This window comes from Oryctolagus cuniculus, chromosome 1, assembly GCF_051225735.1.
Source record: "Oryctolagus cuniculus isolate XC-2025 breed Fujian yellow rabbit chromosome 1, ASM5122573v1, whole genome shotgun sequence".
In the NCBI taxonomy this organism is placed as follows: Eukaryota; Metazoa; Chordata; class Mammalia; order Lagomorpha; family Leporidae; genus Oryctolagus; species Oryctolagus cuniculus.
Genome location: NC_142867.1, coordinates 9233645 through 9261426, shown reverse-complemented (window position 1 = coordinate 9261426; position 27782 = coordinate 9233645). Strand labels below are relative to the sequence as shown.

General features: G+C 41.1%; 2 protein-coding genes across 2 annotated transcripts; both read right to left on the bottom strand.

The window, feature by feature from the left end:
- Nucleotides 1-5869: 5869 nt before the first annotated feature.
- LOC100008792 (lipophilin AL) lies at nt 5870-9590 on the bottom strand. The gene is given in 3 exon segments (NM_001082092.1): nt 5870-6005; nt 7635-7822; nt 9507-9590. Coding segments are annotated over 3 exon segments (273 nt in total). The 5' UTR covers nt 9562-9590; the 3' UTR covers nt 5870-5975.
- A 9265-nt stretch (nt 9591-18855) lies between these two features.
- On the bottom strand, nt 18856-22615 carry LOC138846259 (secretoglobin family 1D member 2-like). The gene is made up of 3 exons (XM_070061597.2): nt 22494-22615; nt 20622-20809; nt 18856-18992 (listed from the first exon to the last, which is right to left on the bottom strand). The coding sequence occupies exons 1-3, from the start codon at nt 22546-22548 to the stop codon at nt 18963-18965; spliced, it is 273 nt and encodes a 90-aa protein (XP_069917698.2). The 5' UTR covers nt 22549-22615; the 3' UTR covers nt 18856-18962.
- Nucleotides 22616-27782: the final 5167 nt, after the last annotated feature.

Sequence of the window (27782 nt, the reverse complement as noted above, 5' to 3'; positions counted from 1 at the left end):
TGCAAGATATAGTCACTGGCAAAGACTTCTTGCAAAAGACCCCAGAGGCACAGGCAGTCAAAGCCAAAATTAACCATTGGAATTGCATTATATTGAGAAGAATCTGTACTGAAAAAGAAACAGTCAGCCGGTGCCGCGGCTCACTAGGCTAATCCTCCACCTAGCGGCGCCGGCACACTGGGTTCTAGTCCCGATCGGGGCGCCGGATTCTGTCCCAGTTGCCCCTCTTCCAGGCCAGCCCTCTGCTGTGGCCAGGGAGTGCAGTGGAGGATGGCCCAGGTGCTTGGGCCCTGCACCCCATGCGAGACCAGGAAAAGCACCTGGCTCCTGGCTCCTGCTATCGGATCAGCGCGGTGCGCCGGCCGCAGCGCGCCGGCCGCGGCGGCCATTGGAGGGTGAACCAACGGCAAAGGAAGACCTTTCTCTCTGTCTCTCTCTCTCACTGTCCACTCTGCCTGTCAAAAATAAAAAAAAATAAAAAAAAAGACACAGTCAGGAAAGCGAAGAGGCAACCTACAGAACAGAAAAAAAAATATTTGCAAACTATGCAACAGATAAAGGGTTAATAACCAGAATCTACAAAGAAATCAAGAAAGTCCACAACAACAAAACAAACAACCCACTTCAGAGATGGGCCAAGGACCTCAATAGACATTTTTCAAAAGAGGAAATCCAAATGGCCAAGAAACACATGAAAAAATGTTCAAGATCACTAGCAATCAGGAAAATGCAAATCAAAACCACAATGAGGTTTCACTTCACCCTGGTTAGAATGGCTCACATACAGAAATCTACCAACAACAGATGCTGGCGAGGAAGTAGGGAAAAAAGGGACACTAACCCACTGTTGGTGGGAATGCAAACAGGTAAGCCATTATGGAATTCAGTCTGGAGATTCCTAAGGAACCTGAATATAACCCTACCATACAACCCAGCCATCCCACTCCTAAGAATATACCCAAAGGAAATGAAATTGGCAAACAAACAAGCTCTCTGCACATTGATGTTTATTGCCGCTCAATTCACAATAGCTAAGACCTGGAACCAACCCAAATGGCCATCAACAGTAGACTGGATAAAGAAATTATCGGACATGTACTCTATAGAATACTATACAGCAGTAAAAAAAAAAGGATATCCAGTCATTTGCAACAAAATGGAGGAATCTGGAAAACATCATGCTGAGTGAAATAAACCAGTCCTGGAGGAACAAATAGCATATGTTCTCCTTGATTGGTGACAACTAACCGAAAACAAAGAAGGAAACCTGTTGAAATAAAATGGACACTATGAGAAAGAGTGACTTGATCAGCCCTTGTCCTTACTGTTGATGAACAACTTAATACTTTACCATATTAGTATTTTTTGTTCTACTTAATACTATTGGTTGAACTCTGTAATTAACACACAATATTCTTAGGTGTTTAAATTTTACTAAAAAGTCATCCTTGTTAAATAATGAGTGGGAATAAGAGAGGGAGGAGATATTCAATTTGGGACATGCTCAATCAGACTTGCCCAAAATGGTAGTTAGAAACATACCAGGGGATTACAATTCAATCCCATCAAGATGGCATGCACCAATGCCATCTCATTAGTGAAAGTGATCAGTTTCAGTTCACAATTGATCACACTGATAGGTCTAAAAGAGTCAAAGGGATCACACAAACAAGACTAGTGTCTGCTAACTGATAGAATCAAAAAGGGAGAGAACGATCCAACGTGGGAAGCAGGATACACAGCAGACTCATAGAATGGCAGATGTCCTAAACAACACTCTGGCCTCAGAATCACCGCTTAAGGCATTCAGGTCTGGCTGAAGAGCCCATGAGAGTATTTTAGGCATGGAAAGCCAAGACACTGTGGCAAAAAAAAAAGACCTAAATGAAAGATCTCTGTGAGTGAGATCCCAGTAGAAAGAACGGTCCACCAAAGAAGGCTGAAGGGAGGAGAGAACTTCCACTTTGACTATGACCTTGTCTAAATAAGATTGAAGTCAGTGAACTCAAAAGGCCTCCATAGCCTTGGCAACTCATGACAAGATCCTAGGGAGATTACTGATGCCATGAACAAGAGTGTCAGTTTGTTAAGTCAAACAACAGGAGTCACTGTGCACTTACTCCTCATGTAGGATCTCTGTCCTGAATGTATTGCTCAAAGTGAATTAATGCTATAACTAGTACTCAAACAGTATTTTATACTTTATGTTTCTGTGTGGATGCTAACTGTTCAAATCTTTACTTAATATATACTAAATTCATTTTCTGTATATAAAGATAATTGAAAATGAATCTTGATGCAAATGAAATGGGAGAGGGAGCAGGAGTTTGGAGGGTTGCGGGCGGGAGGGAAGTTATGGGGAGGGAAAGCCATTTTAATCCATAAACTGTAATTTGGAAATTTGTATTTGCTAAATAAAAGTTAAAAAAAAAGAAACACTAAGGAAAATAGTGTAGGCTGAAAGGAGGCAACATCAGATGGCAATTTGAATCTGTAGGAAGAAATTAATTGTAAATATGTGTGAAAATGTATGACTGAATTACTAGTAGAGGGTTTCAAATAGTTTTGGAGAAAACTGGAATTAAAAGAAAATGCGCCACTCTTCGGCCACTGGCTGCTCCACGCCTACGGAATAATCTCCATCTCCAGGGTGGAGAAGCTCGAGCAAGATCTGCCCCTCCTGGCCTTGGAGCCCACACCTGCCCTCTTTTACTTATTCACTGCCACACTCACGGAGCCTTCACGGATACTCTCAGAGGGAGCCAACGGACACTGAACGTAGAATGCCAAAAGCGAAGAAACTCTCAATTTACAGAACCGTGAAGACGTGTTAAAGTGTCAGCACCGCTCTGTCATGCTCGGAGCGAGATGTTCGGTGTGTGCTGTCTCCTCTCAGCCTCCCCTGTGGTTGGGACACAGAGTGTGCAGTGCTCCATGACCTGGCACAGCCTCCCCTGTGGTTGGGACACAGAGTGTGCAGTGCTCCGTGACCTGGCACAGCCTCCCCTGTGCTTGGGACACAGAGTGTGCAGTGCTCCGTGACCTGGCACAGCCTCCCCTGTGCTTGGGACACACAGTGCGCAGTGCTCCGTGACCTGGCACAGCCTCCCCTGTGCTTGGGACACCGAGTGTGCAGTGCTCCGTGACCTGGCACAGCCTCCCCTGTGCTTGGGACACAGAGTGTGCAGTGCTCCGTGACCTGGCACAGCCTCCCCTGTGCTTGGGACACCAGAGAGCTGCAGAAGCTCCTGCCTCAGCAGTCCAGCCGTTCTCAGAGCAGAACCACTCTCCTGTGTGCCTGTGGCGTGCTGTCCCATTTCATAAGGAGGCCTTCTGGCAAGTGTAATCTAAGATCCTGGGCAGTAGTAATGTGCGTGCCTGTTACGTGTCATCTCCTTTCACTCTGGGATAAGTTCAAGGACTTACTTGTGGGCTCTGATGGCAAACATGGGAATACAGTGTGCAGCTTTTTGTTATCTATTGATTTCACCAGGACAGTATTCTGATTATAGCACAAAATAGAACATAATTTATATAACAGGTTTTCTGTTTGAAGATGATCTGGTTGAAGATGTGTTCAGATTATTGTTCCTGTGAAGAAAGCAGTAATAAAGAGTTTAGCTACAATAATTCTCAAATATGCTGAAGTTTTTTGACACACTAAATAATGCAAAATGTTAACGTTAAAGAAATGTATTCATTCCCAAATGAATAAATACATATACTCACAAAAAATGTGCCTTTTCCACAAAAAAAAAAAAACCAAAGTGAATTAATTCAGCACATGACTCTGCTTCCTTATTACATAATCTTGAGCATACAGGCCATGGGTGGCATTGGTGATGGCTTAAGTAGTTGGGTTCCTACTGCATGCACAGTACTAGATTGGGTTCCTTTTTCACAGATGTCCCCAGCGTCGATAATGGGCATTTGGGGAGTAAGTTGGAAATCAATCAGCTTCTCTCTATCTTACTCTCCCTCTCTTCTTGTCTCTCTCTTTCCCTCTCTCTATCTGTAATTCCCTGTCCTTCATAAATACATGTCTTTATAAAAAGAAAACATAAATACTTTTAGAAAGGAATGCTCACTTGCCCCAAATGGTAGAGTTAGAAACATACCAGGGGACTCCAATTCAATCCCATCAAGGTATCATGTACCAATGCCATCTCACTAGTCCAAGTGATCAATTTCAGTTCACAATTGATCATAATGAAAGGACTAAGAGTCAAAGGGAGCACATAAACAAGTCTAGTACCTGCTAATACTAACCGATAGAATAAATAAAGGGGAGAGGGATCCAACATGGGGAGCGAGATACTCAGCAGACTCATAGAATGGCAGATATCCTAAACAGCACTCTGGCCTCAGAATCAGCCCTAAAGGCATTCCGATCTGGCTGAAAAGCCCATGAGAGTATTTCAAGCATGGAAAGCCAAGACACTCTGGCAAAAAAAAGACCTAAATGAAAGATCTCTGTGAGTGAGAACCCAGTGGAAAGAACAGGTCTTCAAAGAAGGAGGTACCTTTCTCTGAAGGGAGGAGAGAACCTCCACTTTGACTATGACCTTGTCTAAACAAGATAAGAGTCGGAGAACTCAAAAGGCTTCCATAGCCTTGGAAACTCATGACTGGAGCATGGGGAGATTACTGAGGCCATAAGCAAGAGTGTCAAATTGTAAAGTCAACAACAGGAGTCACTGTGCACTTACTCCTCACGTAGGATCTCTGTCCTTAATGTGCTGTACATTGAGACTTAATGCTATAACTAGTACTCAAACAGTATATTTCACTTTGTGTTTCTATGGGGGTGCAAACTGTTGAAATCTTTACTTAATGTATACTAAACTGATCTTCTGTAGAAAAAAAAAAGAAATTAAAAAAAAGAAAGGAATGCTCACTATATAAGGATCTTACTACTAGTGTGCAAGATCTTACTATTCATTCATTATTATCCTTGAAAATAGATGTTATTCATAAGTCTTCTTACTTGAAACTCTTAGGAACATATGGCATCTGGTCATTCTGGCTAATTACAGAGAGAATCCCATTTGCAATTTGGAGATCTTCTTCTCACAAAGTATTGGTAGTTTATTACAACTGCCAGAGGAAACCAAGCCAGAACCTGATGATGATTTCACAGTTCTCTAAGTCAGATGACTTGTTGTCTAGGGGTCCATTAGCCTGGAGGGACTTGTGGAAGGAACAGCAGGAAAGGGACACTCAGTTTTCAAACCTTTCTTAAGACACGATTTAGTGAGTTCTTAAAGAGAATTGTCTAGGTGTCATGTAACTCCTTTTGATGGAGATTGTGAAAGATGTTTAAGAGGAAGTGTTAATGTTAGGGTTTTGGTTAGCTGGTCAACACTGATGAGCTCTCTGAGTGCTTGGAATCAGGATTCGGGTGGGGGTTTACACCTGAAGATACATATCAAATTGTGAGAACTGGCAATGAATGAATACTGGGCATGGCATAGGTTCAAATACTATTGTAGAAGTGACCCTATGCAGGATGACTCTGTAGATGACCAGGACATCACATCAGGACTTCTGCAGAATGTGAACCATGAGACTCGACAGTCTTTGAGGCTTCAGTGTCTCTGAATAAAAGATCAACAATGTTGTTGGAGTTACTTTTCACTCTTTTGCATCACTCTGATTCATGGTCATGGGAATGGGAAATCTGGGAAGTAAGACAGAACAGTTGCTGGTCCCTTGTGTCTTTATTGATGCCTGAACCTCAGGATGCAATTGTGACAAGATGTTGGCTCTCTGCAATTGATCATTGCTAATCCTCAAAGGAAAATCTGAGATTTAAAGATCCCCATTTCAAGACCCTGCCTGTAAGTAATAAGTAGACACATAGAGAAGTGCAGGGAAAGTAATTTATTAAGCAAGACGTTGAAACCCTTACAGTTTACACTCGATTAGGCTATCCAGTAGAGACGATGAAACCACAGTCAAATGATGTCCAGATTTCACAAGGCACATTCTTTCACTATTTTGGTCTAAAAATGAAAAGAAAGGAAGAAGAGAGAGAGAAAAACTGAGTTTATTCATTCTGCTCCTAGAGACAACAGGTCACCACAATCCAGGAGTCACTGAAATTTTGCTTTCAAAAAACATTACGTAAAATTAGAAAGCAAAAAAAAGCAGAGTGTATGAGAAATTATGGCATAAACCGATGAAATTTTCACAAACAAGACACATTAGGTGACAACCTTTCCAAAGTAGGTAAAATATACGGGGACCTCCAAAAGGTCCTACCCAACAAATTTAAAAATCTGTCTATTAGGATATAAAAAATTTGAATCCGTACCTAGGATTTTTGCGATATTCTTTTTTTATTTTTATTATTTATTTTTAACTTTTATTTAATGAATATAAATTTCTGAAGTACAGCTTATGGATTACAATGGCTTCCCCCCCATAACGTCCCTCCCACCCGCAACCCTCCCCTTTCCCACTCCCTCTCCCCTTCCATTCACATCAAGATTCATTTCCGATTCTCTTTATATACAGAAGATCAGTTTAGCATACATTAAGTAAAGATTTCAACAGTTTGCTCCCACACAGAAACATAAAGTGAAAAATACTGTTTGAGTACTAGTTATAGCACTAAATCTCAATGTACAGCACACTAAGGACAGAGATCCTACATGAGGAGTAAGTGCACAGTGACTCCTGTTGTTGACTTAACAAATTGGCACTCTTGTTTATGGCATCAGTAATCACCCTAGGCTCTTGTCATGAGCTGCCAAGGCTATGGAAGCCCCCTGAGTTCACCGACTCTGATCATATTTAGACAAGGCCATGGTGGATGAGATCCTGCATTCTGGTTAGAGGACCCAAGTGTATAGGTCAAGTTTCATATGGAAGGGGTAGCATTAAGAACAAGACAAGGAGCCAGCAGTGCCAGCATCCCATATGGGTATGGATTCAAGTCTCCATGGGAATTTTGCTTCAGGACTCATGAATCTCTCAGCACTAAGCTACAACATTCATGGGCATTTGCACCTGAACTGACTATCTAAAAGCAGGATCAGACAGGATAAGAGACATCTCTACCATCAGATTTTCTAATAAAGAGATATATTGGAAACTGCAGGAGACAAAGCAGCAATGCGCACATCCACATAAAGGGAGTTAGGGGGAGGAGTGGGCTCCTGGATATTCAGGAGCTGGGAGAGAATCCCAGACCACCACAATATGCTTGAACAGAGAATAGGTCCAGTCTCCCCCTTTCAGTCTGGCTCACTGTCCAACACACCCAGTACCCTCACGCAAGACTCCAAAGTGACTAAATGCACTGGGATGGTGGGGTTCATCCTCAGAACAGCTCAAAAGCAGAGAGGAATGAGAGCTTGAGCTTTCAACATCCTTTATTGGATCTCAGGATGTCTTCCTGATCAGTACAACAAAGGATGATGGTATATGAGGAGCGGCATGCAGGATCCCAGGATGCCATGTGTAGCTGAGTTTAATTTAGCAGGTGTTCTGGTATCATCAACCCAATGCTGAGGACATAAGCAAGGCAGGTGTTCTGCCCCCTGGGCACCCCATAGAACAGCTAGTAGACCTCATGCCTTGTGTTGTGACCAAACAGGATCTATATGCATAAAGAAGAAGGAAATTACCAGCACTGCTGCAATTAGCACTCTTTTTCCTTTGTCAATCTCATCCGTGCATTCCTTCACTTGCAATTTCGCCTCAACAGCTTCTGGAGGTGCATCGTATATTGCTAGTTTTTGTCGATAAACAGGTTTCGGATCAAATAAGAAGCCTACGCTATCAAGAACAAAGGCTGGACAGGCTGCTGCATCAGCTGGAGAACAAGAATGGAAATACAGTTTACATGTGACAGGTCTTTCCTCTGCCCAGGGCTCTCTGATATTAGACAAAACAAGATCCCCAGAGTTCCTTCTTTGCAACCTGTAATTATCCTAATAACAATGGAAAACCCTTGATGTTGTGATTACCTCAAAATTGCATACCGAGTAACAGAAGTAAGACCAGAAAAGCAGTTTTTTCCACACTAATTCAGTTTCTGGTTTTTTTCTAATATGCATCCACTATTTTCCAGGGCTTCTCACCTTTGCTGAAATACCCTTTAAGAATTTGAGAAAGCTCACGTGTGTCTGCACATTGAGTGACAGCTTAGCAGACATGGATTCTGGAGATGAAAAAGTTTAGGATGATCCAATTTGGAAGACAAGGGAGGTGTCAGATTCTTATCATAGATGGAGCAATGAGAGAAAATCGGGAGGAAAGTGTGTGAAAGAACTACCATGTGAGGTGGGGATATTCTGAAACTAAACAGGAGGAACTCAGATTGTGCCATTAGATGTAGATGAACTAAAAATTAAACTTCAAAGAGATAGAATCATTCTTCCCACGCATCTGAAGCTTCTGCAGTAAACAGTGATTTGTCTTCTGTTTTACAGATTGTTGAAAATCCTTCACAAGAATGAATGGAGGGGACTCTATCTCATTCTTGCCCTACCAGAAATTGTGGGCAGATCTGGAAGAACTTTTTGTGCAGAACTTAACTTCTCTCTCCTTCGAGATTTTGTGCTCACTTTGCAAACATAATAACCTTGACTGTTGAATGTATTCCAGATCACATCAAACATTAGGTGGAACATGGAAAGAAAATAACCAAAGAGAAAATGCAGGAGCCAGGAGTAGATTCAGAAAGTGAGAGGATAAAGTGTGTTTCAGAGAAACTGGGATCATTAACAGCGTGTGAAGACATGCACCGTTTTGGATGGTTGAGAGCGTGATCAGAATTAACTCTACGGAAAGAAAAGTCATAGTGCTAACCTGTACAGTAAATCTACCATGGGTTGAGCACTCTTAGGAAATCTGGAATTCTCATAAATTGTTCCTTTTTTTTCAACCCATTGGAACTACCTTACTCAATAGATTTGGACACAACTGTCTCTTCTCAGACTGGGCACTCTACACAATTCCTTACAACTATAACACATAATGATTTATGAGAGAGAATCTGAGGGCTCTGTTAGATTTCTGTATGTGTAGGAGGAGAAAAATACCTGATCATTGCAAATATTATCTTCATGTCTATAATGGGGCTCATGACATCTTTAATCTCACTGCATTCTTACTCATGCTGCGAGCTAGAAACAGAAAGAATAAGAGGAGACTGGAACACGGTAAACATTTGGCTCAAGGTCAAAAGGCTTTAAAGTGGCAGAGCTCAGACTTACACTGAGACCTCCCACCATACTCTGCTGCTGTCAAAACTCACACACCAGCCATGGAGTCATGCTCCCATCACTCTTCCTGAATTTTCCTGTAATGGTGTTCTTGTCAATTTTCTGGATATGGGAAAGTTTACTGTGAACCTTGAGATGTTGGGGGCTATTTCACTAAACTGAGGAGAGACTTTGGAACTGTGATCTGTTCCAGATTGTATTCCCACATCAAATAACATCACTTGCTGTGAAGAGAAGGCTTTTACCATACTCACTACAAATGATACTCACCCTCATAGCAGCCAAGGGCCAGAGCGACCAGCAGGAGAGGCACCAGCAGCTTCATTGCTTTGAGCTCTCAGCTTTAGAGAACTGTGAAGGATGGTTCTTCCTGCAGGCAATGTGGAGAAGCAGGAGCCCAGGGCTATTTGTACCTCATGAGCCTTGTGAGTTCTGCCCACAGAGGCCTGTGGGAGGTCACAAGACCTGGCTTCCAGCCATTCTTCCTCAGGCAGGATAGATGATTTTCGTCAGTGTGAATCTGCACACCTCCCTTAGTGTACACAAGATGATAGCCTGAGGGAACACTCTGCTCAGTCCTCCAGAAGTGTATTCAAGTGCCAACGAAATGCTAAGTTTGGAATAGTTTGCTTTTAGGATTATGATTTTTGCACCTTTCTTTTATCTGTCCATGCAGAGGCCCCCGTGTTCTCTGAGAACAGTAAGTGATGCGCAGAGACTACAGGAAACTGCATGTTTGTCTCTTGGTTCAGAAAGAACAGACATCCAGAAGACCCCATGTTGTCCCCCAACTTCTCATTGTGTGACAGCTGATCTGGTATGTTTCACTTGCATGCTGATGCACAGTGAACAAGAATATTCTTTTCCCTGTCTCTCTTTCCATCACCACTTTATCCACTCAATTCCCATACAACATGGCTTAAATATCTCACTTACAGAGACTTGCATGGTGAAAATAATTTCCTCCCTGTTTTCACCAGCCTCAGTCCTGTCTCGGGTACGTTCAAGGCAGGTGATGTTGACACATTGCATGGATTCACATTTTCATTCCAGGAAGAGAAAATCTGATGAGTGATATCAGCCAGTAGACACGGTGAGAAATTGTGAGGGCTCCAACGTCTCACAAACATGGGTAGAGATAATTCACAGTCTAATATCACTTATGAAGAACATGAAGAACTAAAAGCTATATAAAAGGCATGTGAGTAATAGGAGTTATTAACTTAGACTCAGCAAAATAGTTTCTGACCGCTCTTGCACAGTTTGCCCCATACCTCTTGCTGTAACGCAGATCAGGAAACACTTCCTGCTCCGAGCTTCACTCAGGCAAGGGAAGATGCCAGGTCTCATATCCACTGTGCCAACATAGCCTAGATAATAGCACAGTAGCCTAGCTGCTCTCTTGATACTCCTGGAGCTATGGTGTATCTGAAATAGTCTAGTCACCTAGAGGAGAATGGAGGTAGTGACTTTGGGTGGTAGACAGCACTGATCTTTGATTGTGCTTAAAGCAGCATGAGCTTAAAAATCTGAGCTCATATTCTCTTAGAGAAATAAATAATTGATCCCTATATCTAGCTTCTTTCAGATACTTAAAGAAGATAACTGAAAATTAGACATGCGGCCAATTGTATCACATCTTGAAAAGAGTATGTTGGAGACATCAGAAAGATAAGAGGTTGCTATTATAATTGAGTAGGAGGGGGGCTGGCTCTGTGGCACAGCAAGTTGAAGTCCTGGCCTGAAGCGCCGGCATGCATATGGGCACCGGTTCTAGTCCCAGCTGCTCTTCTTCTGATCCAGATCTCTGCAATGGCCTGAGAGAGCAGTGGAAAATCAGCCAGGTTCTTAGGAAGGAAGAAGTCAAACTATCCCTCTTTTCAGATGATATGATTCTTTATTTAGAGGATCCACAGAACTCTACTAAGAGACTACTGGAACTCATAGAAGAGTTTTGCAAAGAAACAGGATATAAAATCAATACACAAAAATCAACAGCCTTTCTATACAAAGGCAATGCCATGGCTAAGGAAGAACTTCTAAGATCAATCCCATTCACAATAGCTACAAAAACAATCAAATACCTTAGAATAAACTTAACTAAGGACGTTTAAGATCTCTACGATGAGAATTACAAAATCTTAAAGAAAAAAATAGAAGAGGATACCAAAAAATGGAAAAATCTTCCATGTTCATGGATTGGAAGAATCAACACCATCAAAATGTCCATTCTCCCAAAAGCAATTTATACATTCAATGCGATAACAATCAAAATACCAAAGACATTCTTCTTAGATCTAGAGAAAATGATGCAGAAATTCATATGGAGACACAGGATACCTCAAATAGCTAAAGCAATCTTGTACAACAAAATCAAAGCCGAAGGCATCACAATACAGATTTCAGGACATACTATAGGGCAGTTGTAATCAAAACAGCATGGTACTAGCACAGAAACAGATGGATAGACCAATGGAACAGAATTGAAACACCAGAAATCAACCAAAACATCTACAGCCAACTTGTATTTGATCAAGGCTCTAAATCCAATTCCTGGAGCAAGGACATTCTATTCAATAAATGGTGCTGGGAAAACTGGATTTCCACACCCAGAAGCGTGAAGCAAGACCACTACCTTTCACCTTACACAAAAATCCACTCAACCTGGATTAAAGACCTAAATCTATGACCCGACACCATCAAATTATTAGAGAACATTGGACAAACCCTGCAAGATATAGTCACTGGCAAAGACTTCTTGCAAAAGACCCCAGAGGCACAGGCAGTCAAAGCCAAAATTAACCATTGGAATTGCATTATATTGAGAAGAATCTGTACTGAAAAAGAAACAGTCAGGAAAGTGAAGTGGCAACCGACGGAATAGGAAAAAATATTTGCAAACTATGCAACAGATAAAGGATTAATAACAGGAATCTACAAAAACATCAAGAAACTCCACAACAACAAAACAAACAACCCACTGAAGAGATGGGCCAAGGACCTCAAGAGACATTTTTCAAAAGAGGAAATCCAAATGACCAGGATCACTAGCAATCAGGGAAATGCAAATCAAAACCTCAATGAGGTTTCACATCACACCGGTTAGAATGGCTCACATACAGAAATCTACCAACAACAGATGCTGGCGAGGATGTGGGGGAAAAGGGACACTAACCCACTGTTGGTGGGAATGCAAACTGCTAAAGCCACTATGGACGTCAATCTGGAGATCCTCAGAAACCTGAATAGAACCCTACCATACAACCCAGCCATCGCACTCCTTGGAATTTACCCAAAGGAAATTAAATTGGCAAAAAAAAAGCTGTCTGCACATTAATGTTTATTGAAGCTCAATTCATAATAGCTAAGTCCTGGAATCAGCCCAAATGCCCATCAACGGTAGACTGGATAAAGAAATTATGGGATATGTACTCTTTAGAATACTATACCGCAGTAAGAAACAACGAAATCCAGTCATTTGCAACAAAATGGAGGAATCTGGAACACATCATGCTGAGTGAAATAAGCCAGTCCCAAAGGGACAAATACCATATGTTCTCCCTGATCGGTGACAAATGACTGAACACCAAAAAGGAAACCTGTTGAAGTGAAATGGACACTATGAGAAATGGTGACTTGATCAGCATAGCCCTGACTGTTAATGAACAACTGAATGCATTATCCCTCTTAGTAGTTTTTTTTGTCTGCTCTACTTAATATGACTGGTTTAATTCTGTAATTAATACACAGTTATTCTTAAGTGTTGAAATTTAACTGAAATGTGATCCCTGTTAAACATAAGAGTGGGAATAAGAGAGGGAAGAGATGTACAATTTGGGACATGCTCAGGCTGACTTGCCCCAAATGGTAGAGTTAGAAACATACCAGGGGATCCCAATTCAATCCCATCAAGGTGGCATGTACCAATGCCATCTCATTAGTCCAAGTGATCAATTTCAGTTCACAATTGATCATAATGAAAGGACTAAGAGTCAAAGGGAGCACATAAACAAGTCTAGTACCTGTTAATACTAACCGATAGAATAAATAAAGGGGAGAGTGATCCAACATGGGAAGCGAGATACTCAGCAGACTCATAGAATGGCGGATGTCCTAAACAGCACTCTGGCCTCAGAATCAGCCCTAAAGGCATTCTGATCTGGCTGAAAAGCCCATGAGAGTATTTCAGGCATGGAAAGCCAAGACACTCTGGCAAAAAAAAAGACCTAAATGAAAGATCTCTGTGAGTGAGAACCCAGTGGAAAGAACAGGTCTTCAAAGAAGGAGGTACCTTTCTCTGAAGGGAGGAGAGAACCTCCACTTTGACTATGACCTTGTCTAAACAAGATAAGAGTCAGAGAACTCAAAAGGCTTCCATAGCCTTGGAAACTCATGACTGGTGCATAGGGAGATTACTGAGGCCATAAGCAAGAGTGTCAATTTGTAAAGTCAACAACAGGAGTCACTGTGCACTTACTCCTCACGTAGGATCTCTGTCCTTAGTGTGCTGTACATTGAGATTTAATGCTATAACGAGTACTCAAACAGTATATTTCACTTTGTGTTTCTATGGGGGTGCAAACTGTTGAAATCTTTACTTAATGTATACTAAACTGATCTTCTGTAAAAAAAAAAAAAGAAGAAGAAGAAATTATCAATTCCCAACTTGACTCTCACTGGGATTAAACATGACAATAGGTCTGATCTGATTTCATCATCATTTAAAATATCATCTATTATTTTTCACTTTATGTTTCTGTGTGGGAGCAAACTGTTGAAATCTTTACTTAATGTATGCTAAACTGATCTTCTGTAGATAAAGAGAATCGAAAATGAATCTTGATGTGAATGGAAGGGGAGAAGGAGTGGGAGAGGGGAGGGTTGCGGGTGGGAGGGATGTTATGGGGGGGAAGCCATTGTAATCCATAAGCTGTACTTTGGAATTTTATATTCATTAAATAAAAGTTAAAAAAAAGAAATTATGGGACATGTACTCTATAGAATACTATACAGCAGTCAAAAACAATGAAACCCGGTCATTTGCAACAAGATGGAGGAATTTGGAAAACATCATGCTGAGTGAAATAAGCCAGTCCTGGAGGAACAAATAGCATATGTTCTCCTTGATCGGTGACAACTAACCGAAAACAAAAAAAGAAACCTGTTGAAATAAAATGGACACTATGAGAAAGAGTGACTTGATCAGCCCTTGTCCTTACTGTTGATGAACAACTTAATACTTTACCATTTTAGTATTTTTTGTTCTACTTAATACTACTGGTTGAACTCTGTAATTAACACACAATTATTCTTAGGTGTTTAAATTTACTAAAAAGTGATCCTTGTTAAATATAAGAGTGGGAATAAGAGAGGGAGGAGATATTCAATTTGGGACATGCTCAATCAGACTTGCCCCAAATGGTAGAGTTAGAAATGTGCCAGGGGATTCCAATTCAATCCCATCAAGGTGGCATGTACCAATGCCATCTCATTAGTCAAAGTGATCAGTTTCAGTTCCCAATGGATCATACTGATAGGTCTAAGAGTCAAATGGATCACACAAACAAGACTAGTGTCTGCTAATACTAACTGATAGAATAAAAAAGGAAGAGAACAATCCAACATGGGAAGCAGGACACACAGCAGACTCATAGAATGGCAGATGTCCTAAACAACACTCTGGCCTCAGAATCAGACCTTAAGGCATTTGGGTCTGGCTGAAGAGCCCATGAGAGTATTTTAGGCATGGAAAGCCAAGACACTGTGGCAAAAAAAGAAAAGAAGACCTAAATGAAAGATCTCTGCGAGTGAGATCCCAGTAGAAAGAACGGGCCATCAAAAAAGGCTGAAGGGAGGAGAGAGCTTCCACTTTGACTATGACCTTGTCTAAATAAGATCGAAGTCAGTGAACTCAAAAGGCCTCCATAGCCTTGGCAACTCATGACAAGATCCTAGGGAGATTACTGACGCCATGAACAAGAGTGTCAGTTTGTTAAGTCAAACAACAGGAGTCACTGTGCACTTACTCCTCATGTAGGATCTCTGTCCTGAATGTGTTGTTCAACGTGAATTAATGCTATAACTAGTATTCAAACAGTATTTTATACTTTATGTTTCTGTGTGGATGCTAACTGTTCAAATCTTTACTTAATATATATTAAATTCATTTTCTGTATATAAAGATAATTGAAAATGAATCTTGATACAAATGAAATGGGAGAGGGAGCAGGAGTTTGGAGGGTTGCGGGCGGGAGGGAAGTTATGGGGAGGGAAAGCCATTTTAATCCATAAACTGTAATTTGGAAATTTATATTTGCTAAATAAAAGTTAAAAACAGAAACACTAAGGAAAATAGTGTAGGCTGAAAGGAGGCAACATCAGATGGCAATTTGAATCTGTAGGAAGAAATTAATTGTAAATATGTGTGAAAATGTATGACTGAATTACTAGTAGAGGGTTTCAAATAGTTTTGGAGAAAACTGGAATTAAAAGAAAATGCGCCACTCTTCAGCCACTGGCTGCTCCACGCCTACGGAATAATCTCCATCTCCAGGGTGGAGAAGCTCGAGCAAGATCTGCCCCTCCTGGCCTTGGAGCCCACACCTGCCCTCTTTTACTTATTCACTGCCACACTCACGGAGCCTTCACGGATACTCTCAGAGGGAGCCAACGGACACTGAACGTAGAATGCCAAAAGCGAAGAAACTCTCAATTTACAGAACCGTGAAGACGTGTTAAAGTGTCAGCACCGCTCTGTCATGCTCGGAGCGAGATGTTCGGTGTGTGCTGTCTCCTCTCAGCCTCCCCTGTGGTTGGGACACAGAGTGCGCAGTGCTCCGTGACCTGGCACAGCCTCCCCTGTGCTTGGGACACAGAGTGTGCAGTGCTCCGTGACCTGGCACAGCCTCCCCTGTGCTTGGGACACAGAGTGTGCAGTGCTCCGTGACCTGGCACAGCCTCCCCTGTGCTTGGGACACCACAGAGCTGCAGAAGCTCCTGCCTCAGCAGTCCAGCCGTTCTCAGAGCAGAACCACTCTCCTGTGTGCCTGTGGCGTGCTGTCCCATTTCATAAGGAGGCCTTCTGGCAAGTGTAATCTAAGATCCTGGGCAGTAGTAATGTGCGTGCCTGTTACGTGTCATCTCCTTTCACTCTGGGATAAGTTCAAGGACTTACTTGTGGGCTCTGATGGCAAACATGGGAATACAGTGTGCAGCTTTTTGTTATCTATTGATTTCACCAGGACAGTATTCTGATTATAGCACAAAATAGAACATAATTTATATAACAGGTTTTCTGTTTGAAGATGATCTGGTTGAAGATGTGTTCAGATTATTGTTCCTGTGAAGAAAGCAGTAATAAAGAGTTTAGCTACAATAATTCTCAAATATGCTGAAGTTTTTTGACACACTAAATAATGCAAAATGTTAACGTTAAAGAAATGTATTCATTCCCAAATGAATAAATACATATACTCACAAAAAATGTGCCTTTTCCACAAAAAAAAAAAAACCAAAGTGAATTAATTCAGCACATGACTCTGCTTCCTTATTACATAATCTTGAGCATACAGGCCATGGGTGGCATTGGTGATGGCTTAAGTAGTTGGGTTCCTACTGCATGCACAGTACTAGATTGGGTTCCTTTTTCACAGATGTCCCCAGCGTCGATAATGGGCATTTGGGGAGTAAGTTGGAAATCAATCAGCTTCTCTCTATCTTACTCTCCCTCTCTTCTTGTCTCTCTCTTTCCCTCTCTCTATCTGTAATTCCCTGTCCTTCAAATAAATACATGTCTTTATAAAAAGAAAACATAAATACTTTTAGAAAGGAAAGCTCACTTGCCCCAAATGGTAGAGTTAGAAACATACCAGGGGACTCCAATTCAATCCCATCAAGGTGGCATGTACCAATGCCATCTCATTAGTCCAAGTGATCAATTTCAGTTCACAATTGATCATAATGAAAGGACTAAGAGTCAAAGGGAGCACATAAACAAGTCTAGTACCTGCTAATACTAACCGATAGAATAAATAAAGGGGAGAGGGATCCAACATGGGGAGCGAGATACTCAGCAGACTCATAGAATGGCAGATATCCTAAACAGCACTCCAGCCTCAGAATCAGCCCTAAAGGCATTCCGATCTGGCTGAAAAGCCCATGAGAGTATTTCAAGCATGGAAAGCCAAGACACTCTGGCAAAAAAAACACCTAAATGAAAGATCTCTGTGAGTGAGAACCCAGTGGAAAGAACAGGTCTTCAAAGAAGGAGGTACCTTTCTCTGAAGGGAGGAGAGAACCTCCACTTTGACTATGACCTTGTCTAAACAAGATAAGAGTCGGAGAACTCAAAAGGCTTCCATAGCCTTGGAAACTCATGACTGGAGCATGGGGAGATTACTGAGGCCATAAGCAAGAGTGTCAAATTGTAAAGTCAACAACAGGAGTCACTGTGCACTTACTCCTCACGTAGGATCTCTGTCCTTAATGTGCTGTACATTGAGACTTAATGCTATAACTAGTACTCAAACAGTATATTTCACTTTGTGTTTCTATGGGGGTGCAAACTGTTGAAATCTTTACTTAATGTATACTAAACTGATCTTCTGTAAAAAAAAAAAAAGAAATTAAAAAAAAGAAAGGAATGCTCACTATATAAGGATCTTACTACTAGTGTGCAAGATCTTACTATTCATTCATTATTATCCTTGAAAATAGATGTTATTCATAAGTCTTCTTACTTGAAACTCTTAGGAACATATGGCATCTGGTCATTCTGGCTAATTACAGAGAGAATCCCATTTGCAATTTGGAGATCTTCTTCTCACAAAGTATTGGTAGTTTATTACAACTGCCAGAGGAAACCAAGCCAGAACCTGATGATGATTTCACAGTTCTCTAAGTCAGATGACTTGTTGTCTAGGGGTCCATTAGCCTGGAGGGACTTGTGGAAGGAACAGCAGGAAAGGGACACTCAGTTTTCAAACCTTTCTTAAGACACGATTTAGTGAGTTCTTAAAGAGAATTGTCTAGGTGTCATGTAACTCCTTTTGATGGAGATTGTGAAAGATGTTTAAGAGGAAGTGTTAATGTTAGGGTTTTGGTTAGCTGGTCAACACTGATGAGCTCTCTGAGTGCTTGGAATCAGGATTCGGGTGGGGGTTTACACCTGAAGATACATATCAAATTGTGAGAACTGGCAATGAATGAATACTGGGCATGGCATAGGTTCAAATACTATTGTAGAAGTGACCCTATGCAGGATGACTCTGTAGATGACCAGGACATCACATCAGGACTTCTGCAGAATGTGAACCATGAGACTGGACAGTCTTTGAGGCTTCAGTGTCTCTGAATAAAAGATCAACAATGTTGTTGGAGTTACTTTTCACTCTTTTGCATCACTCTGATTCATGGTCATGGGAATGGGAAATCTGGGAAGTAAGACAGAACAGTTGCTGGTCCCTTGTGTCTTTATTGATGCCTGAACCTCAGGATGCAATTGTGACAAGATGTTGGCTCTCTGCAATTGATCATTGCTAATCCTCAAAGGAAAATCTGAGATTTAAAGATCCCCATTTCAAGACCCTGCCTGTAAGTAATAAGTAGACACATAGAGAAGTGCAGGGAAAGTAATTTATTAAGCAAGACGTTGAAACCCTTACAGTTTACACTCGATTAGGCTATCCAGTAGAGACGATGAAACCACAGTCAAATGATGTCCAGATTTCACAAGGCACATTCTTTCACTATTTTGGTCTAAAAATGAAAAGAAAGGAAGAAGAGAGAGAGAAAAACTGAGTTTATTCATTCTGCTCCTAGAGACAACAGGTCACCACAATCCAGGAGTCACTGAAATTTTGCTTTCAAAAAACATTACGTAAAATTAGAAAGCAAAAAAAAGCAGAGTGTATGAGAAATTATGGCATAAACCGATGAAATTTTCACAAACAAGACACATTAGGTGACAACCTTTCCAAAGTAGGTAAAATATACGGGGACCTCCAAAAGGTCCTACCCAACAAATTTAAAAAGCTGTCTATTAGGATATAAAAAATTTGAATCCGTACCTAGGATTTTTGCGATATTCTTTTTTTATTTTTATTATTTATTTTTAACTTTTATTTAATGAATATAAATTTCCGAAGTACAGCTTATGGATTACAATGGCTTCCCCCCCATAACGTCCCTCCCACCCGCAACCCTCCCCTTTCCCACTCCCTCTCCCCTTCCATTCACATCAAGATTCATTTCCGATTCTCTTTATATACAGAAGATCAGTTTAGCATACATTAAGTAAAGATTTCAACAGTTTGCTCCCACACAGAAACATAAAGTGAAAAATACTGTTTGAGTACTAGTTATAGCACTAAATCTCAATGTACAGCACACTAAGGACAGAGATCCTACATGAGGAGTAAGTGCACAGTGACTCCTGTTGTTGACTTAACAAATTGGCACTCTTGTTTATGGCATCAGTAATCACCCTAGGCTCTTGTCATGAGCTGCCAAGGCTATGGAAGCCCCCTGAGTTCACCGACTCTGATCATATTTAGACAAGGCCATGGTGGATGAGATCCTGCATTCTGGTTAGAGGACCCAAGTGTATAGGTCCAGTTTCATATGGAAGGGGTAGCATTAAGAACAAGACAAGGAGCCAGCAGTGCCAGCATCCCATATGGGTGTGGATTCAAGTCTCCATGGGAATTTTGCTTCAGGACTCATGAATCTCTCAGCACTAAGCTACAACATTCATGGGCATTTGCACCTGAACTGACTATCTAAAAGCAGGATCAGGCAGGATAAGAGACATCTCTACCATCAGATTTTCTAATAAAGAGATATATTGGAAACTGCAGGAGACAAAGCAGCAATGCACACATCCACATAAAGGGAGTTAGGGGGAGGAGTGGGCTCCTGGATATTCAGGAGCTGGGAGAGAATCCCAGACCACCACAATATGCTTGAACAGAGAATAGGTCCAGTCTCCCCCTTTCAGTCTGGCTCACTGTCCAACACACCCAGTACCCTCACGCAAGACTCCAAAGTGACTAAATGCACTGGGATGGTGGGGTTCATCCTCAGAACAGCTCAAAAGCAGAGAGGAATGAGAGCTTGAGCTTTCAACATCCTTTATTGGATCTCAGGATGTCTTCCTGATCAGTACAACAAAGGATGATGGTATATGAGGAGCGGCATGCAGGACCCCAGGATGCCATGTGTAGCTGAGTTTAATTTAGCAGGTGTTCTGGTATCATCAACCCAATGCTGAGGACATAAGCAAGGCAGGTGTTCTGCCCCCTGGGCACCCCATAGAACAGCTAGTAGACCTCATGCCTTGTGTTGTGACCAAACAGGACCTATATGCATAAAGAAGAAGGAAATTACCAGCACTGCTGCAATTAGCGCTCTTTTTCCTTTGTCAATCTCATCCGTGCATTCCTTCACTTGCAATTTCGCCTCAACAGCTTCTGGAGGTGCATCGTATTTTGCTAGTTTTTGTCGATAAACAGGTTTCGGATCAAATAAGAAGCCTACGCTATCAAGAACAAAGGCTGGACAGGCTGCTGCATCAGCTGGAGAACAAGAATGGAAATACAGTTTACATGTGACAGGTCTTTCCTCTGCCCAGGGCTCTCTGATATTAGACAAAACAAGATCCCCAGAGTTCCTTCTTTGCAACCTGTAATTATCCTAATAACAATGGAAAACCCTTGATGTTGTGATTACCTCAAAATTGCATACCGAGTAACAGAAGTAAGACCAGAAAAGCAGTTTTTTCCACACTAATTCAGTTTCTGGTTTTTTTCTAATATGCATCCACTATTTTCCAGGGCTTCTCACCTTTGCTGAAATACCCTTTAAGAATTTGAGAAAGCTCACGTGTGTCTGCACATTGAGTGACAGCTTAGCAGACATGGATTCTGGAGATGAAAAAGTTTAGGATGATCCAATTTGGAAGACAAGGGAGGTGTCAGATTCTTATCATAGATGGAGCAATGAGAGAAAATCGGGAGGAAAGTGTGTGAAAGAACTACCATGTGAGGTGGGGATATTCTGAAACTAAACAGGAGGAACTCAGATTGTGCCATTAGATGTAGATGAACTAAAAATTAAACTTCAAAGAGATAGAATCATTCTTCCCACGCATCTGAAGCTTCTGCAGTAAACAGTGATTTGTCTTCTGTTTTACAGAATGTTGAAAATCCTTCACAAGAATGAATGGAGGGGACTCTATCTCATTCTTGCCCTACCAGAAATTGTGGGCAGATCTGGAAGAACTTTTTGTGCAGAACTTAACTTCTCTCTCTTTCGAGATTTTGTGCTCACTTTGCAAACATAATAACCTTGACTGTTGAATGTATTCCAGATCACATCAAACATTAGGTGGAACATGGAAAGAAAATAACCAAAGAGAAAATGCAGGAGCCAGGAGTAGATTCAGAAAGTGAGAGGATAAAGTGTGTTTCAGAGAAACTGGGATCATTAACAGCGTGTGAAGACATGCACCGTTTTGGATGGTTGAGAGCGTGATCAGAATTAACTCTATGGAAAGAAAAGTCATAGTGCTAACCTGTACAGTAAATCTACCATGGGTTGAGCACTCTTAGGAAATCTGGAATTCTCATAAATTGTTCCTTTTTTTTCAACCCATTGGAACTACCTTACTCAATAGATTTGGACACAACTGTCTCTTCTCAGACTGGGCACTCTACACAATTCCTTACAACTATAACACATAATGATTTATGAGAGAGAATCTGAGGGCTCTGTTAGATTTCTGTATGTGTAGGAGGAGAAAAATACCTGATCATTGCAAATATTATCTTCATGTCTATAATGGGACTCATGACATCTTTAATCTCACTGCATTCTTACTCATGCTGCGAGCTAGAAACAGAAAGAATAAGAGGAGACTGGAACACGGTAAACATTTGGCTCAAGGTCAAAAGGCTTAAAAGTGGCAGAGCTCAGACTTACACTGAGACCTCCCACCATACTCTGCTGCTGTCAAAACTCACACACCAGCCATGGAGTCAAGCTCCCATCACTCTTCCTGAATTTTCCTGTAATGGTGTTCTTGTCAATTTTCTGGATATGGGAAAGTTTACTGTGAACCTTGAGATGTTGGGGGCTATTTCACTAAACTGAGGAGAGACTTTGGAACTGTGATCTGTTCCAGATTGTATTCCCACATCAAATAACATCACTTGCTGTGAAGAGAAGGCTTTTACCATACTCACTACAAATGATACTCACCCTCATAGCAGCCAAGGGCCAGAGCGACCAGCAGGAGAGGCACCAGCAGCTTCATTGCTTTGAGCTCTCAGCTTTAGAGAACTGTGAAGGATGGTTCTTCCTGCAGGCAATGTGGAGAAGCAGGAGCCCAGGGCTATTTGTACCTCATGAGCCTTGTGAGTTCTGCCCACAGAGGCCTGTGGGAGGTCACAAGACCTGGCTTCCAGCCATTCTTCCTCAGGCAGGATAGATGATTTTCGTCAGGGTGAATCTGCACACCTCCCTTAGTGTACACAAGATGATAGCCTGAGGGAACACTCTGCTCAGTCCTCCAGAAGTGTATTCAAGTGCCAACGAAATGCTAAGTTTGGAATAGTTTGCTTTTAGGATTATGATTTTTGCACCTTTCTTTTATCTGTCCATGCAGAGGCCCCCGTGTTCTCTGAGAACAGTAAGTGATGCGCAGAGACTACAGGAAACTGCATGTTTGTCTCTTGGTTCAGAAAGAACAGACATCCAGAAGACCCCATGTTGTCCCCCAACTTCTCATTGTGTGACAGCTGATCTGGTATGTTTCACTTGCATGCTGATGCACAGTGAACAAGAATATTCTTTTCCCTGTCTCTCTTTCCATCACCACTTTATCCACTCAATTCCCATACAACATGGCTTAAATATCTCACTTACAGAGACTTGCATGGTGAAAATAATTTCCTCCCTGTTTTCACCAGCCTCAGTCCTGTCTCGGGTACGTTCAAGGCAGGTGATGTTGACACATTGCATGGATTCACATTTTCATTCCAGGAAGAGAAAATCTGATGAGTGATATCAGCCAGTAGACACGGTGAGAAATTGTGAGGGCTCCAACGTCTCACAAACATGGGTAGAGATAATTCACAGTCTAATATCACTTATGAAGAACATGAAGAACTAAAAGCTATATAAAAGGCATGTGAGTAATAGGAGTTATTAACTTAGACTCAGCAAAATAGTTTCTGACCGCTCTTGCACAGTTTGCCCCATACCTCTTGCTGTAACGCAGATCAGGAAACACTTCCTGCTCCGAGCTTCACTCAGGCAAGGGAAGATGCCAGGTCTCATATCCACTGTGCCAACATAGCCTAGATAATAGCACAGTAGCCTAGCTGCTCTCTTGATACTCCTGGAGCTATGGTGTATCTGAAATAGTCTAGTCACCTAGAGGAGAATGGAGGTAGTGACTTTGGGTGGTAGACAGCACTGATCTTTGATTGTGCTTAAAGCAGCATGAGCTTAAAAATCTGAGCTCATATTCTCTTAGAGAAATAAATAATTGATCCCTATATCTAGCTTCTTTCAGATACTTAAAGAAGATAACTGAAAATTAGACATGCGGCCAATTGTATCACATCTTGAAAAGAGTATGTTGGAGACATCAGAAAGATAAGAGGTTGCTATTATAATTGAGTAGGAGGGGGGCTGGCTCTGTGGCACAGCAAGTTGAAGTCCTGGCCTGAAGCGCCGGCATGCATATGGGCACCGGTTCTAGTCCCAGCTGCTCTTCTTCTGATCCAGATCTCTGCAATGGCCTGAGAGAGCAGTGGAAAATCAGCCAGGTTCTTAGGAAGGAAGAAGTCAAACTATCCCTCTTTTCAGATGATATGATTCTTTATTTAGAGGATCCACAGAACTCTACTAAGAGACTACTGGAACTCATAGAAGAGTTTTGCAAAGAAACAGGATATAAAATCAATACACAAAAATCAACAGCCTTTCTATACAAAGGCAATGCCATGGCTAAGGAAGAACTTCTAAGATCAATCCCATTCACAATAGCTACAAAAACAATCAAATACCTTAGAATAAACTTAACTAAGGACGTTTAAGATCTCTACGATGAGAATTACAAAATCTTAAAGAAAAAAATAGAAGAGGATACCAAAAAATGGAAAAATCTTCCATGTTCATGGATTGGAAGAATCAACACCATCAAAATGTCCATTCTCCCAAAAGCAATTTATACATTCAATGCGATAACAATCAAAATACCAAAGACATTCTTCTTAGATCTAGAGAAAATGATGCAGAAATTCATATGGAGACACAGGATACCTCAAATAGCTAAAGCAATCTTGTACAACAAAATCAAAGCCGAAGGCATCACAATACAGATTTCAGGACATACTATAGGGCAGTTGTAATCAAAACAGCATGGTACTAGCACAGAAACAGATGGATAGACCAATGGAACAGAATTGAAACACCAGAAATCAACCAAAACATCTACAGCCAACTTGTATTTGATCAAGGCTCTAAATCCAATTCCTGGAGCAAGGACATTCTATTCAATAAATGGTGCTGGGAAAACTGGATTTCCACACCCAGAAGCGTGAAGCAAGACCACTACCTTTCACCTTACACAAAAATCCACTCAACCTGGATTAAAGACCTAAATCTATGACCCGACACCATCAAATTATTAGAGAACATTGGACAAACCCTGCAAGATATAGTCACTGGCAAAGACTTCTTGCAAAAGACCCCAGAGGCACAGGCAGTCAAAGCCAAAATTAACCATTGGAATTGCATTATATTGAGAAGAATCTGTACTGAAAAAGAAACAGTCAGGAAAGTGAAGTGGCAACCGACGGAATAGGAAAAAATATTTGCAAACTATGCAACAGATAAAGGATTAATAACAGGAATCTACAAAAACATCAAGAAACTCCACAACAACAAAACAAACAACCCACTGAAGAGATGGGCCAAGGACCTCAAGAGACATTTTTCAAAAGAGGAAATCCAAATGACCAGGATCACTAGCAATCAGGGAAATGCAAATCAAAACCTCAATGAGGTTTCACATCACACCGGTTAGAATGGCTCACATACAGAAATCTACCAACAACAGATGCTGGCGAGGATGTGGGGGAAAAGGGACACTAACCCACTGTTGGTGGGAATGCAAACTGCTAAAGCCACTATGGACGTCAATCTGGAGATCCTCAGAAACCTGAATAGAACCCTACCATACAACCCAGCCATCGCACTCCTTGGAATTTACCCAAAGGAAATTAAATTGGCAAAAAAAAAGCTGTCTGCACATTAATGTTTATTGAAGCTCAATTCATAATAGCTAAGTCCTGGAATCAGCCCAAATGCCCATCAACGGTAGACTGGATAAAGAAATTATGGGATATGTACTCTTTAGAATACTATACCGCAGTAAGAAACAACGAAATCCAGTCATTTGCAACAAAATGGAGGAATCTGGAACACATCATGCTGAGTGAAATAAGCCAGTCCCAAAGGGACAAATACCATATGTTCTCCCTGATCGGTGACAAATGACTGAACACCAAAAAGGAAACCTGTTGAAGTGAAATGGACACTATGAGAAATGGTGACTTGATCAGCATAGCCCTGACTGTTAATGAACAACTGAATGCATTATCCCTCTTAGTAGTTTTTTTTGTCTGCTCTACTTAATATGACTGGTTTAATTCTGTAATTAATACACAGTTATTCTTAAGTGTTGAAATTTAACTGAAATGTGATCCCTGTTAAACATAAGAGTGGGAATAAGAGAGGGAAGAGATGTACAATTTGGGACATGCTCAGGCTGACTTGCCCCAAATGGTAGAGTTAGAAACATACCAGGGGATCCCAATTCAATCCCATCAAGGTGGCATGTACCAATGCCATCTCATTAGTCCAAGTGATCAATTTCAGTTCACAATTGATCATAATGAAAGGACTAAGAGTCAAAGGGAGCACATAAACAAGTCTAGTACCTGTTAATACTAACCGATAGAATAAATAAAGGGGAGAGTGATCCAACATGGGAAGCGAGATACTCAGCAGACTCATAGAATGGCGGATGTCCTAAACAGCACTCTGGCCTCAGAATCAGCCCTAAAGGCATTCTGATCTGGCTGAAAAGCCCATGAGAGTATTTCAGGCATGGAAAGCCAAGACACTCTGGCAAAAAAAAAGACCTAAATGAAAGATCTCTGTGAGTGAGAACCCAGTGGAAAGAACAGGTCTTCAAAGAAGGAGGTACCTTTCTCTGAAGGGAGGAGAGAACCTCCACTTTGACTATGACCTTGTCTAAACAAGATAAGAGTCAGAGAACTCAAAAGGCTTCCATAGCCTTGGAAACTCATGACTGGTGCATAGGGAGATTACTGAGGCCATAAGCAAGAGTGTCAATTTGTAAAGTCAACAACAGGAGTCACTGTGCACTTACTCCTCACGTAGGATCTCTGTCCTTAGTGTGCTGTACATTGAGATTTAATGCTATAACGAGTACTCAAACAGTATATTTCACTTTGTGTTTCTATGGGGGTGCAAACTGTTGAAATCTTTACTTAATGTATACTAAACTGATCTTCTGTAAAAAAAAAAAAAGAAGAAGAAGAAATTATCAATTCCCAACTTGACTCTCACTGGGATTAAACATGACAATAGGTCTGATCTGATTTCATCATCATTTAAAATATCATCTATTATTTTTCACTTTATGTTTCTGTGTGGGAGCAAACTGTTGAAATCTTTACTTAATGTATGCTAAACTGATCTTCTGTAGATAAAGAGAATCGAAAATGAATCTTGATGTGAATGGAAGGGGAGAAGGAGTGGGAGAGGGGAGGGTTGCGGGTGGGAGGGATGTTATGGGGGGGAAGCCATTGTAATCCATAAGCTGTACTTTGGAATTTTATATTCATTAAATAAAAGTTAAAAAAAAGAAATTATGGGACATGTACTCTATAGAATACTATACAGCAGTCAAAAACAATGAAACCCGGTCATTTGCAACAAGATGGAGGAATTTGGAAAACATCATGCTGAGTGAAATAAGCCAGTCCTGGAGGAACAAATAGCATATGTTCTCCTTGATCGGTGACAACTAACCGAAAACAAAAAAAGAAACCTGTTGAAATAAAATGGACACTATGAGAAAGAGTGACTTGATCAGCCCTTGTCCTTACTGTTGATGAACAACTTAATACTTTACCATTTTAGTATTTTTTGTTCTACTTAATACTACTGGTTGAACTCTGTAATTAACACACAATTATTCTTAGGTGTTTAAATTTACTAAAAAGTGATCCTTGTTAAATATAAGAGTGGGAATAAGAGAGGGAGGAGATATTCAATTTGGGACATGCTCAATCAGACTTGCCCCAAATGGTAGAGTTAGAAATGTGCCAGGGGATTCCAATTCAATCCCATCAAGGTGGCATGTACCAATGCCATCTCATTAGTCAAAGTGATCAGTTTCAGTTCCCAATGGATCATACTGATAGGTCTAAGAGTCAAATGGATCAC